We start from the raw sequence: 14,369 nt of genomic DNA on the forward strand, positions 1-14,369 counted from the left end.
TGCACCATGAGCACTGGTATCAACCTCTGGTTTAACAAAGTACATCCCATAATTCAGTAGCTCATACAGCCACCTTTAATAACAATGATTTGAAATAATAGTTTTCTTGACTTTACCGGTCTCCCACATCATTGTGGAAGAACTCTGATCCTCTCTTCTTTACAATGTTGCTTCACTGAAGGAGCAGCCAGTATGAAAGAAAACGGTGACACTCAGAAGTCCAGATGTAGTTTTCAAATGTTGAAAAATGTTATCCAGGCCTGTACATCATGAAATGGAGGAAGTGAATAAAACGAATGAATCATTAATCTCATGAATTATTCTTTCATTGTAATTTATTTCCTTTTTTTCCAGGCAAACACTTTGTGGATAAACACAGAGTCCAGCTGATCCAGAGGGTCAGCAACGTCGCACCTATTTTAGATGAGCTTCTTGGCAGTGATGTTATCAGCCAGGAAAGTTATAATAGCATTATGGCTCTGCCTACCTCACGGGACAAGATGAGGACACTCTACAGTCACCTAAATACTGAAAGATGCAACGATATCTTCTATAAAATCCTTTTGGAAAATGAGAAACATCTAATCGATGAATTCAGTGCAAAGTAAAACATACAATGGTGAAAAAACCTCTTTAGACCAAATAATCTACCTGAGCATAGATTCTGTTGGAAATGTCAGTGTGCAAGGATTTTATAAAACGTTATTCTACACTTATATTTGGTGAGATGTTTATGGTATGTGGTGCCTCTCCTGATCACTGAGCCTCTCATTCTTTCATTTCAAACTAGAAATGTCCCTAAATGTTCATGTAAATGTGCTGTATATCATGCAAAACAATCACTGAAAATACCAGATTTCCTCCACCTAACAAATATCAAAATGATCACAACTATACTTTTTGTGAAGATTTCTTATTTTATACATTTGAATGTGAATTAAGTTTAAATTGAAAAATCTTCCTTCACTAAGAATTTATTTTGGTGCTTCATTCAAAATGTTTTGTAATTTGAACTTTTAAATAAAATCTTCATTTTTACCATAAGCAGAAGAAGACTGGTGGATATTATGAATAATTAAACTATATAATATATAATCTCCAGGTTTCCTAGTTCTTTGCTAATATGATGAAGACTGAGGATTCAGGGGTGTTTGCAGGATGTTTCATATGTGGTAGCACAGCTGGGACAATAACATGACAGGTCATCATAATATTTCATCATAAATACATAGAGAGATGCAGGTTTTGTATTATGCACATATTTCAATCTGTTTGATTTTTAAAAATATATATAAATAAAATATCTTGTCATCCTGCTGGAACCATCAGAAGATGGGTCAGAATCAGAATCGTGTTTATTGGCCAAGTATAGTATAGTACTAATCTAAACTTATATACATAAAATACAGAAATGAAATGAGGTGGAATGAATACTACAGAATGTACATAAGGTGCAGTTGCAGTCTGGCAGTGGGAGCAGTGTGACAGGTCAACTGTTAAGAAGGGAGATGGCGAGGGGAAAGAAACTGTTCCTGTGTCGGGTGGTCCTGGTCTGCAGGCTTCTGTACCGTCTGCCAGAGGGCAGCAGATCAAAAACTCTGTGTCCAGGGTGTGAGGGGTCTGTGATGATTTTCCCTGCCCGTTTCCTGGTTCTTGAGAAGTACAGATCCTGGATGGAGGGCAGGGGGGCGCCGATGATCCTTCCTGCTGCCCGTACAGTCCGCTGCAGTCTGCTCCTGTCCTGTTTAGTGGCTGCACCATACCAGACTGTGATAGAGGAGCACAGGACAGACTCAATGACCGCAGTGTAGAACTGGATCAGCAGCTCCTGTGCAAGACTGTACTTCCCCAGGTGTCTCAGGAAGTACATCCTCTGCTGGGTCTTTTTGAGGATGGAGTTGATGTTGGTCTCCCACTTCAGGTCCTGGGAGATGGTGGTACCCAGGAACTTGAAGATCTTCACAGTCGACACAGGGCTGTCTGATATGGTGAGGGGGAGCAGAGTTGAGGGATGTCTCCTGAAGTCCACTGTCATCTCTACAGTTTTAAGAGTGTTCAGCTCCAGATTGTGCTGACTGCACCAGAGTACCAGCCGCTCAACTTCCTGCCGGTATGCAGACTCATCACCATCCTGAATGAGGCCAATGGCAGTGGTGTCATCTGCAAACTTCAGGAGTTTAACAGCCGAGTTCTTGGAGGCGCAGTCGTTAGTGTAGAGGGAGAACAGTAGTGGTGAGAGGACACATCCTTGACGGGCACCAATACTGAGGGACCGAGTTTCAGAGGTGATCTCCCCCAGCCTCACTTGTTGCTTTCTGTCTGTCTGGAAGCTGGTGATCCACTGACAGGTAGCTGGTGACACGCTGAGCTGGGAGAGTCCACTGTGGTCTTCCTATTGCATTGTTAGTAAGATACAGATGAACATGTTAAAATGCTTTCCTTAGATCCAGGTGAGCAGAAGCAGCAACTGGTTATGTTGGTTGAAGAAGATGTTATCAGGAACAGTGGCTTGAAGTTTTTGTCACTTGCTTCATGCCTGAAGTCAAAATGGGGGGTGCCAGGGGGAGCTGGGCGACAGCTGTTTAATCACGTCTCCCCTGTTAGAGCAGCACACCGAGAGGCTGAGAGTCAGAGAGTCAGAGAGCAGAAACAGCAGCAGCAACACACTGAAAGACTGCAGTGTTAGATGCCTTAGTCAGGTTCCTCTCCGGCACCTCCACTGCTCCCCTCGGCCCCAGGAGTTACTCTGTACCAAATGGTGGAAGGCAGCGACCCCCAGGATACCCTAGAGGTCTTCAAGGCACGGAGGAGTGGTCGTGGCTCTCAGCCTCCCCACAATGGCAAGGACTTTGTTTGAAGTCACTACAATAAAAACTAGAGGTGTGCAGATCGATCCAAATAGCGATAGTATCAATACCAACACTAGTATTGGTATCGGATCGATACTAGCACCATTGGATTGATACTTTGCTTTAATCCTTCATGTTCAGTATGCAGCCCGCTGAACTGTGTTAATTATTTCTTTCTAAAAAAGTAAACCTCAAACATAAACTATGAAAAATGTCCATAGAGACAGAAAAGATTACATTCCAGGTCTCCAAAAACCCAGTTTCAAAACACAGGAAAAGCTGAAAGGTGTGTTTACTTGTGATAACTAACTATTGTAGAAAGTAATAATCACTGTGATAAAGTGGTGATTAAAATGTGTTCAGAATTCAACATTTTAAAACAATTGAGAATTCATCTCATAGGTTATTGCACACTACTCTCCCCCAATTAGCTGCCTGAATAACTTCAAATTATTGGCACTGATATGGGCAATACTGGCCCTGTGTTTACTTGGTATTGGACTGATACCAAACTGTGTAGCACAGCACTACTGTGAATGAGGGAAAGTGTGAATGTTGAATGTTTTTCTTGAAAAGTAGGTAAGTATATACATACATACAATGGGGTCTCATCTTTCCTCAGTACTCAGCCTTAACACCAGCTCTCCACAAGGCTGTGTACTGAGTCCCCTACTGTACACTCTGTACACACATGACTGTATCAGTACCCACCCAGACAACACAGTCACTAAGTTTGCAGATGATACCACCGTGGTGGGGAGACGAGACGGCATACAGAGCTGCGTTTCAGAGGCTGTCAGATTGATTGGTGTGCAGACAACAATCTGGACCACCAAGACAAAAGAGCAGGTAGTCGACTTTAGAAGGAGGAAGTCAGAGCTGCAGACTGTCAGCATCAACAGGGAGGGCCTGGAAAAGGTGCCCAGCTTCAAGTTCCTGGGTGTGCACATAGACACAGACCTCCAATGGAGCTCAAACACCTCAGTGGTTTTAAAGAAGGCCCAACAGCGTCTCCACTTTCTGAGAATTCTCCAAAAAATGGACCTGAAGAAGGAGCCGCTGATCGTTTCTACAGCTGCTCCATTGGGAGTGTGCTAACATACTGCATCTGTGTATGGTACTCCAGCTGCACCATGGCACACAAAAAGGCACATCCTCTTCCCTCCCTGATGGACCTGTACAATGCTAACAGCTGACCTGACTGGCTACATCCCTGGACTTTTTGGGGGAACAATAACAACAACAACAACAACAACAACAACAATAATAATAATAATAATAATAACAATGTGCAATAAAACATACACTCATTCCTTTTATTCATAGATTCATTATTTTTATTTCTTCTTTCTTTTATTAAGTTGAGATACTGTGTTGTGTTTTCTTGTTTGTGTTGTGTTGTGTGTAGTTCCAAATGCAGTGACAAAGTGTTGTCTCTTATCTCTACATGTCAAACGACAAGATAAACATGTTTAATAGCATCAGTTAACACACAGCTTCTGTTTTTTTCTTATTTCTACATGATATATTTCATAATTAAACAATCATTTTTATTTTAGTGGATTTTAATGTTGTGGCTGAGGCCATTGGACTTTTTATTGATTTTAAGTCTTCTATTGTTAAATAAATTATATTTTAATACTTCACCGCTATATTTTTCTATTCCCTCGGCTGCTCCACTGCTCTGTCCGTTTTTTTTTATTGTTCCCCTTCTTAAGGTAAAACCTGGTGTCCACTTACACTCATATTCATGCGTGCTCCAGGAAACGTCACCTACACTGTTTAAAAAAGAAAGAAAATGCATAACCCAAACAGTGATACACACTCGACTTTTAAACTGTCGCGTGGTCGTTATAACGTTAATCTTAGCTCAATCACCCCATAAAGGAACGCCCGATCGGGGCTCTCTGTGGTGACTGGAGCAAGTCACTAAACAGGCTAACAAATAACAAATGATGATTACCTGCAGGTAAACACAAGCGAGGCAAATGACAGAGTAACCCATCTGGCTGCATCGCGATGTGGCCAAACAGGACCGGATTGATTCTAATGTGCAACACACACTGTGCCACAGCGCAGGGTCATGGAGATGCTTACAAAACAGGCATTTCCTTTATTATTTTATACGACCGGTTCTTAAATCTTGGTGCCAGCAGAATATTTATCAACATAAAGAAAGATATTACACATAATAAGCACACAGGGACACCGGAAATCACTTCTTAGCAGATGGTCACTTTGCACATCACCCGCCCTTTATCCAGGTGGGAGGAGAGAGACGCAGAAAAGCGGAAGTTTTTCCGCCTCAGCGTTTACAGAAAGTGAGAGAAAGCAGCGGGAGAACAGTGCCTCACACTAAGCTGCTTCACAAACACTGAAGAATGATTTTCCATCAGCAGTGATTCCAGGTGTTCACATTTTACATGAAGTATTGAAGGTAAGCGCGGCATTAAGTTCTGCTTCCTTCTGGAAGTTCACATTCGTAGTTCTGCTTCCTTGTTGGAGTTGTTTTCTTATGTGTGTAACGAGGAATGAGATATAATAATAAGTTATATTAGATCATGTGACTGTTGCTGGTTTGAAGCAGAGGTGCAGAGCTCTGTGGGAAAGAACCGGAAGTCACGGTCACGGTAGAGTTCTGGGTTGTAGCGATTTTACCGGTTGAACCAGTTTCTCCCATAGTCACGTGATCTTAACCCTTGGATGCACAACCTACCAATACCTACACTCTTCCACGAGTGGGGTCAAAAATGACCCCAAGTAAAATCAATGCATTTTGCTATAAACTCGGTTGTTATTCTTCAAAATCTTTAAAACAAAGAGTTGTAACATTCTCATATTTGAGGTATTTCTCATAAAACATGTTTGTGACATGAGGCCCTTTGCATTTTTATTTATTTTTTCATTAATTTTAAGAAATTGCAGTTTTTGTATTATTTGTATCACTTTTGTATGCTTGCTCTGCATATACTGCAGAAGCTGGGTCTTCCCTCTGAAAGGTACAAGTTGTTCATCCACTGTAACACAATCACTAGGGATGAATTTCTGCCTGCAGTTGACCAGGAACAGGCCCCATATGTAGCAGAAAGCTGCCATGTGGTTTGTTTTCAGTCGGTAGGCTCTGGTCCTCTTGACCTCAAAGTGCAAGAAACGGCGAATATCTTTAAATCTGTGAATTGACATAGTGGCCTTGAACAATGGGGTATGCAGAGGACTCCCAAAAACACACCAACTGGTACATCCCAGTTCTTCTCACTTCCTGCAAGAATGGTCAGTCAAATGAAGGCCAGGAGCTTATGTTTGATTACATTTTTCCACTCTTTTCCCCTGTCTGTGGCTACTCTTCGTGCCTCCATGTTTGTGCATGTCAGCACCTCTTCTATTATATTATCAGAATGAACATCTTCCATGCATCTATTGGGGAGACAGTACTAGACCCAGGTGCAAGCCCTGGGCGACTAATTCAGAATATTGTGGCTAGAGCAGTAAGAGGGGCTCATTCTGTTAGACTCAATATCCATTTCCTCATCAGAGGACTCCTTTGTATCTGACTGGCCTTGTTCAGTAGGGGGGACAATAGTCTGGATACTCTATATCTTAGATGTCAGATTCTGAGTCAGTGCCTCCGATGGGCTCTTCATCCCATCCGTCCTGAATCATTTGTAGGGCCACAGGGATCCTTGCTGGCCTCATAGCAGCCATGTTACTTTAGATATTTTAAAAAAAACATCAGAAAGGACAATGTTTGAAATGCACAGGAAACTATAAACAGGGGTGCACATAAATGGTGCACGTCTTTTATTTTGACAGCAAATGCGGTGCGCATTTGCTGTCAAAATAAAAGACGTGCACCATATAAGAAGTTGGAACGCTCGTTTGTGTACATTAGATGTTCTGGAGGAGGACAGACATTTGTTCAGAACTCTTAAAGATGTTGAAGAAGCTCCGTAAGCAATTACTTAGGTGTTCCTCCACCGCAAAAGAAGCGCGTATTCTCTGAATTTCCGGGAATACTTTTCTTTTGACAGCGAATGCACACCTACGGACCACTTATGTGCAGCCCTGACTATAAATAGTGTATGTTACTGTGTAAAAATTAATTCTTGATCCATCAGAAGTGTAAGTGGGACGGTCGGAGTTGCTAAAAATGAAAGCTTCATAGAAGCTGGATTCTCATGTTGAGTCATTTTTCTCATGATTTCTGCTGGATGTTTGTGACAAACTGAAGCTTCATTCAGTTTGACTTCTTCAGCAGTAAGTTTCTGCAACACTAATGTCAGGATGTCTTTACCACTGAGGATGAGCTGAGGAAGTGTCAGCATGTACATTTGTCCTGACTCTTCAACAGGACAGAGAAACCTGAAAACATCAAACACTTTCAGATTAAACAGGAAACTTTATTCTACTTACAAATATTAATAAAGAAGGAAAGATAATGTGAAATCAGGGAAAGATTCTTGATGGATATATTTCAGTTTTTATCTGCACAGTGAGAGAAGAACTGCAGCCTGTAAAGAAAAACTATTCAAACCCATAAAAGTGGATCACAGTTTTATATTTTCTTCATTTTTTTGATAAACGTACCGCAATTAGTAAATGGGCACTTGTGTTTGGCTAAATAAATATGTGACCCTGTGATTGTGTTTATTGTTCCAGGTGGCAACAATGGCAGCTGTTAAACATCTGCTTTTAGAAACTTTGAATGATTTGAAGAATAAGGAGCTCGAGAAATTTAAGAGGCTCTTGCAGACGATCATTCCTTGGAGGAATTGGTCATATTTCTTATGGAGGTTGAGTCCATCATCAACCAGAGCAGATGTAGTGAATCTGATGATGGATGAACTTGGTCATCAGTCTGTGGAGGTGACCAGAGAAGTTTTCATGCACATGAACAGAACTGATCTGGTGCAGAAGTTACCAGAGAGCAGCTCAGCATCCAGAGGTGAGACCAACATGCATGAGTGTAAACTCTGTGTCATCAACAGGTTTTTGTGTTGGTGGTGTCATGGTGGTGCAGTGGTTAGCACTGTGTCCTCACAGCATGAAGGTTGTGTGTTTGAGCCTCCTGGTTGGCTGGAACCTTTCTGTGTGGAGTTTGCATGTTCTCCCTGTGCCTGCATGCTTTTCCTCAGAGTGCTCTGGTTTCCAGTCCAAACACATGCTTGTTGGCTTTATTGCTGGTTCTAAATTAAATGTGGGTGTGAAAGGTTGTCTGTCTGTTTAAAACCTGAGGTGGACAGGTGTACCCTCTCTCATTATCACAGCTGGGAACCCCCAGTTACTTTGGTTGGACAGGATGGAGGGTTTCTTTGTTGGGTTCTTGTGTCATTTTATTTAGTTTCACAGGATTTTCTCTTTTAAATCATCTGTGTCGTCTGAAGGCTGATTCTACTTGGATGCGTGATGATGTTTGAATCCTCAGAGTTGATTGTAAATGTCTTTCCTCCTCAGAGAAACACTCTGTGGATGAACATGAAGCTGCACTGTTGAAGAGAGTGAGTGTGACTTTAACTCAGCTTTTACAAAAAAAATAGTTTTTAGTATTGATAGAAATGAAATAATGTTTTCTTATGAAACTTGAAGTTTTGCAGTTCATAAAGAGAGTGAAGTAAATATCAAAACCACCAGCCGTCTCTTCAGTGATTATTCGAAAACATATAAATATTAATGAAGACATCTTTTTTTAATTAATATTTGACATTTCTACTACAGTTTCTCTGGAAATTAAATAAAAAGAAATCTTTAAATCGTCCAACAGAGATATTATACAGTAACTTAATACATTGTTTTGGTTTTACAGGAAAAAGAACGGGAAGCTGTTACAGATGTTAGACAGATTCTCTTGGAAACACTGAATGAATTCAGTCAAAAGGATCTAAAGAAATTCAAGCATTTGCTGCCGTTCACGTACTTTAAGATGGGCCTGCCACAAATGGAGAGGTACTGGTATCCAAACTGGACAGAGAGACTTGTGAATCTGATGGTGGATGAACTTGGTCATCAGGCTGTGGAGGTGACCATGGAGGTTTTAACAGACATGAACAGACCTGATCTGATGCTGAGGCTGTCAGAGAGCAGCTCAGGTGAGACCAAACAAAGTTTAATAAATAGATTTTCATAATTTACGATAAATTTGTTTAAACAACTTCTAATCAACAAACATTAAAATAAACTGATGAACAGCTGATGCTTTTAGGTATCAGCTTGTGATAAGAAACAAAATGGCACCATTTATTACAGAAAGGTTTTAGAAAAGAGCTCCATAGAACAGAAGTATAGTTTACTTGGAGAGGAAAGGATGCTGGTTTGATTCCAGTCAGAGGCACAAATCCCCCTTTGTGTTATGTCAGGAAGGGTATCGGCTGTAAAACTGCCAAATCAAACATCTGCAGTGACCCCGTATGGCAGGGCGCAGTTGAACGTAGCTTATTCCAGATTTCAAAACATATTTTTCAACATTATTCTGAAATTGTATTGAAATGGTCTGAAACCAAATCTCAGACATGACGGCTACACCTGTTTAATCAGATGACACAGCTCATTATTAAACTCTGATACATCAAACAATGACATCAAGCGTCCATATTCCATTTTTTCTTACATTAAATGTGTCATCCAGTTTCTGGCCACATTGCAGGTTAGAGAATTACATATATTACATATATATATAAGTATTTATGTTGTGTTAGAGCTGAGATGAACCCTTATACAGGAGATACTGGACTGGTTTAAAGCTTTGGGGTCTCTTTTACTGTAGAGTATTACCCTAGTAGTAATCACCAGAAATCAGTTTAAGCTGCTGGTGGGGAGACTCGCCTCCCTGTAACTGCCTTTGTCTGAGTGCCTGCCCTGCTGTCTCTGGCAATATAACTAACTGACTAGCCCAACAAATGAAATGATCACTAGTGCAATCATTAAAAAGTAAAAATGTTGGAAAGCAGAGGAACTACAGTCTGTGTTTCTATTAAACATTTATATTAGTTTGCTGTTATCATGGCAGATAATCAGACCAATTAATTTATTGAAGTAAATTTTCCTCATAAACTTTAGAGCAACCTTTTATTGATATAATAAATGAATGATTTTCTTTGTTTTTTTTTTTTTAGTAGACCAGAGTTTAGTGGAATATTCGTTGGTGTAGTTGTTTAATTGTTTTAATTTGGTGGCACTGAGTCTGTTTCAGTTTGCTAGCATAATGAAAGTTAAAAAGTTTGAACATTTGTTAAGAAATTAAAAACTTTCCTTGTTATTTTTAACAGCTGCAAGATCCTCAGTGGGAGCAGCTGCTGTCAGCTCTCAGTCGGCTGGTAGGTTCATCAATATTACCTGAGTTTTATATAATGTGACACACAGAACACTGATGAATCCTAGTGAACAGTCAATCACACCTTTTCTCCCGCCACAATTTTACTTTTCGTTAGCTTACATACTTTGTTCTGTCTTCAAGTTTTCATTCTAAAGGAGGAGCTCTCAGTCTCTCAGCTCTCGGTGGCAGCGAGTCACTAAACTCAATCCTGCTTATATTTATTTCTTTACAGAGATAAATATAATATTCATGTATTCAGCCCTCTGTGAATCACTTCCTTATCATGCTGGAGGGGTTTGTGAGTCCCAGGCTTTTTCCTGAACAGCTGATTTCCTCCAACAGAGTGATGATGGTTGTGTTGTCTTCTAACTTCATGAAAATTAACAATCTGAACAGCAGCCTGTTTGACAGAAAGTCCAGTATCCAGTTGCACAATGTGTTACTGAAGACCAGAGTGACGAGTATGCCTGTCAGCTTCACAAACAGCCTGCTGAGAGAGAGTTTGTTATATTTCAGATGTATGAAGAGAGAGTGCAGGGCAGGTAAGATGTTTCACATTATTTGTGTATAAAAAGAACTGCACTTTGTGTTTGGCTGTGGTGGGTTCCCTTTGGTATGACAACATTAGTGCTGAATATTGGCATCCAATAATCAGACGGTGTCAGAGAGGGGAAGAAAGAAACAGACTCAGGCAGAGGCAGACATCTGTTTGACTGGTTTGAGGGTGAAGAGGGGAAAAAAGCAGAAAGTTACCGAGTTAGATTTGATTATGTACAAAGTAAAAAGAAGCACAACAATGAATCAGTCTTTAATCTTTAACACATATCAGTGAGTTCTGTTTGGAAATAAGTAACAGAGGATGTAAGCTATGCATGGGTTTAGTCTTTGATTATCAACATATGTGATGAATCTCTGCAATCTTTTCCTCAGAAAACCACTTTGTGGATAAACACAGAGTGGAGCTGATCCAGAGAGTGAGCAACATCGAGCTGATTCTGGATGAGCTCCTGAAAGAAAAAGTTATCCAGCAGGAAAGTTATGACAGAATCAGAGCTCTGCAGACCTCTCAGGAAAAGATGAGGGAACTCTACAGCGGTCCTCTGAAAGCTGGCAGTGCCTCCAAAGATGTCTTCTACCAAATCCTTCAGACCCATGAGAGACTCCTTAATGACCTCTGCTGAAAGGACGTTTGCTGAAATCCATTTTTTTGTCATGGTCCTGGGTCGTATCGACCCAGCATTTTAAGTTCCTTATGTTTTGGGTTTTTTATGAATGATGGATTGTTCTTTATGTTTCTCTGATGTTTTGATTTTTATTATGAATCTGTGTTTCAGTTATTCTGGTATGTTTCTGCATTATGACTAAGGTTCAGGTTGTATTTTGTTATTATTGCCGGTTTAGTTCAGCGTCTAGTCCAGGGGTATCAAACTCCAGTCCTCGAGGGCTAGTATCCTGCTTGTTTTTGAGATATCCCTGCCCTACCTGCTGCCGATTACCTGGATCAGGTGTGCTTTGCCAATAAGAAGCTACAAGGGCAGGTTAGTTGGAAAACAAGTAGGACAGCAGCCCTCGAGGCCTGGAGTTTGACACCTGTGGTCTAGTCTGTCCTACTCTGTTGAGTCCGTGTTCTTCATGTCAGTGTTGCGTCGTACCCTCACTTCCTCTGTGTTCTGTTTGCCTGCCTGCCAGTTTAGTTGCTTTCCAGTTTAGTTAGTTCTTCATTCTATTTGTAATCTCACAATAAAGCCGAGGGTTGTTGAGTTCACCTGTGCCACCTCGAGTCCAGCTCTTGGGTCCAACTTTTCCTGCCTGCCTTCACACAGACATGACAGAATGACGCGACCATAACCTAGACCCAGCGAGCTCATCCCGGGAGAGCAATCTCACCCGCGTCATGGGCCTAATAAAGCGGATTTCCCACACAAAGGATACTAAGGCAATGGCGATCGGATTAAACCCTATCGGAACAATCCTCGAGGGAAATCCACATCTCCGCCAATTTGGACCCTTAGAGGTGTTACGTCCCCCCGAAGGGGTCTAGGCATGCGAGTGAGGGGACCAGTAACAAATGAGTCCAGAACAGAATGAAAGGGAAACAGACAGGTGTTTTTAGTAAATAAAATAGTCTTTACTATAGATAATCTTAACATAATTCAGACTGTCCTGAGCTGACAATGAGGAACAAACTTCCTGAGCCTTACCTACCAGCTTACATCGTAGCAAAATAGCCCACGAATCCCGTGGCCAGTGCAAGGCTGTGGCTATATGCTCAAAGGACTCAAAATAACTGTCAACCTCAGTGTCGCGAAACACTGGAACCACACTAATGTTTTTCCCCACATCAAATAGTGCCTCTGCCTGCAGAATAGAAGCAGTAGCAGGAAGGGAAGCCTGCTGGAGTTCCAACTGTCGCAACTTAACAGCTGTCTCTGCCGCCACCTTTTTCAATTCAACCTCCCTGGCTCTGGCAAGCTCTGCATCTGAATGCTTAAGCTCCAACTCCTTCTTTAGCTGGAACTCCCTTTCACGATCCTCCCTTTCCAACTGAAGACGAGCCAGGCGGACACGGAGCTTAGCGTCCTGCTTCGATCCTACACCTGATTCAATGGAGAGAGGTTCGAAGCGAGGCAATGTCATGGGTTTGTCCTCAGGCAGCCCCTGAGCAACAGGTGTCGACACCAATGGACCTACAGCTTGAGCTGGCACCTGCGGAACAGGCTGAGACGCTACACCATGCTCAAGTGGACTGGCAGACACTGGCAAGGCCACTATCCCTTTCTCCACCAAGCCAGACACAAGAGCAGCTTTCAGCTCAGCCTTACGCAGAGCTGTGGAGACACAAATGCCATAGAATGACGCCACCTCATGCAAATCCCTCTTCCTACAGGCGTCCAGCTGGACAAGCGAAGGGTTTTGCTTAAACACGGCAATATCAAAGGTAGCCATTAAAACTAAAACAACTACCTGAGGCTAACAGTAACAACAAAGAAGCACCACCTCCAATACACAAATGAAAAACAGGTGGGAAATGTGTGGCCACAGGTTAACCAATAAATAAAAATCCCACCAACCCTCTCCCCAGACCTCCCTATAAAATCTTAGCCTAGTTAGCTTCTGGAGTGTACCAGGCTCGAGGCAACTTTAAAGGCTAAGCATCAAGTGCACAAAGCACCGACAAGCCTACCCCCGACAGGGAACTAATCCCCACCCAGGATTACTCCGAAAATAAAAAAGGCAAAATAAAAAATGAGTGCCTGAAGGAGGAGCTTACGCTCAGCTAGACACTCTCCTTTGCTAACTGGAGAGAGCGCAGCAGATACAATACAACTAAACAAGCCACCGGCAAACAACTCACTAATACTCAATTGCTGTTCCTTCCATTCATATCCCGGACGAGCCCCCACATTGTTACGTCCCCCCGAAGGGGTCTAGGCATGCGAGTGAGGGGACCAGTAACAAATGAGTCCAGAACAGAATGAAAGGGAAACAGACAGGTGTTTTTAGTAAATAAAATAGTCTTTATTATAGATAATCTTAACATAAAGAGCCGGCAACGCCGTTTTACCAATAACACTTGGAAAAAGGGAAAAAGGTTGCAACAACAAAGAACACAACAACCAAACAAAAACTCCACACCATGAGGAGGCACTTGCAGGGGCCCACAAGCTCACCCTGTCACTAACAGCAGCTGGCTTTACTGCTGCCAAGGCCCACAAGCCCACACTACTCACGTAAAGCAGCTATACCGTTTCCTCAACTCCACACTTCAGGCAGGATAACTACACCCCAAGAACACAAAGCAGAAACACCAGAGAACACCCCACATGGGAACACCAGAGAAATACCACCCTGCTCACAGCTCATCCCCAGCTTAAATAGCCTCAGAGGTGATTGCTGACTGGATTCAGGTGGCAAACGAGGCTAACCAAGAGCAGCTGTGTCCTGGGGAGAGAGGAGAGTGAGAGAAACAGAGGGGGTAGGAGTGGCAAGAGAGGAGGAGGCAGAGAAAAACACCACGCCCACACAAGGGCAGTATCAGGAGGCCCAGCTAGGGCCGTAACAAGAGGCTAAAGAGCCAGCATTTCTCGAGTCATTTAAAAGCTCTACCGAGTTAGTGCAGTCAGCTGCCCAGCAGCCACCAGCTCAGCTATCTGCCCATCAACCTTCAGCCCAGTTTCCAGAATCTTTTACGAATTTATTACGCTGGTTATAAT

General features: G+C 42.2%; 2 protein-coding genes across 2 annotated transcripts in view; both read left to right on the top strand.

Moving 5' to 3' along the window:
- Window positions 1-1,075, top strand: part of LOC118455002 (uncharacterized) — a 37,017-nt gene extending 35,942 nt beyond the window's left edge. Inside the window, exon 25 of the mRNA XM_087848529.1 lies at window positions 355-1,075. Within this exon, the coding sequence (XP_087704655.1) occupies window positions 355-608 (254 nt within the window). The 3' untranslated portion in view covers window positions 609-1,075. The remainder of the gene's footprint in view (window positions 1-354) is intronic.
- Window positions 1,076-6,046: 4,971 nt separating this feature from the next.
- Window positions 6,047-14,369, top strand: part of LOC118455003 (uncharacterized) — a 56,471-nt gene continuing 48,148 nt past the window's right edge. The window contains exons 1-5 of the mRNA XM_087847995.1: window positions 6,047-6,119; window positions 7,498-7,791; window positions 8,301-8,344; window positions 8,650-8,947; window positions 14,229-14,265. Of these exons, the coding sequence (XP_087704121.1) occupies window positions 6,047-6,119; window positions 7,498-7,791; window positions 8,301-8,344; window positions 8,650-8,947; window positions 14,229-14,265 (746 nt within the window). The remainder of the gene's footprint in view (window positions 6,120-7,497; window positions 7,792-8,300; window positions 8,345-8,649; window positions 8,948-14,228; window positions 14,266-14,369) is intronic.

Source organism: Neolamprologus brichardi, chromosome 11 (assembly GCF_056152115.1).
Source record: "Neolamprologus brichardi isolate AB-2024 chromosome 11, ASM5615211v1, whole genome shotgun sequence".
In the NCBI taxonomy this organism is placed as follows: Eukaryota; Metazoa; Chordata; class Actinopteri; order Cichliformes; family Cichlidae; genus Neolamprologus; species Neolamprologus brichardi.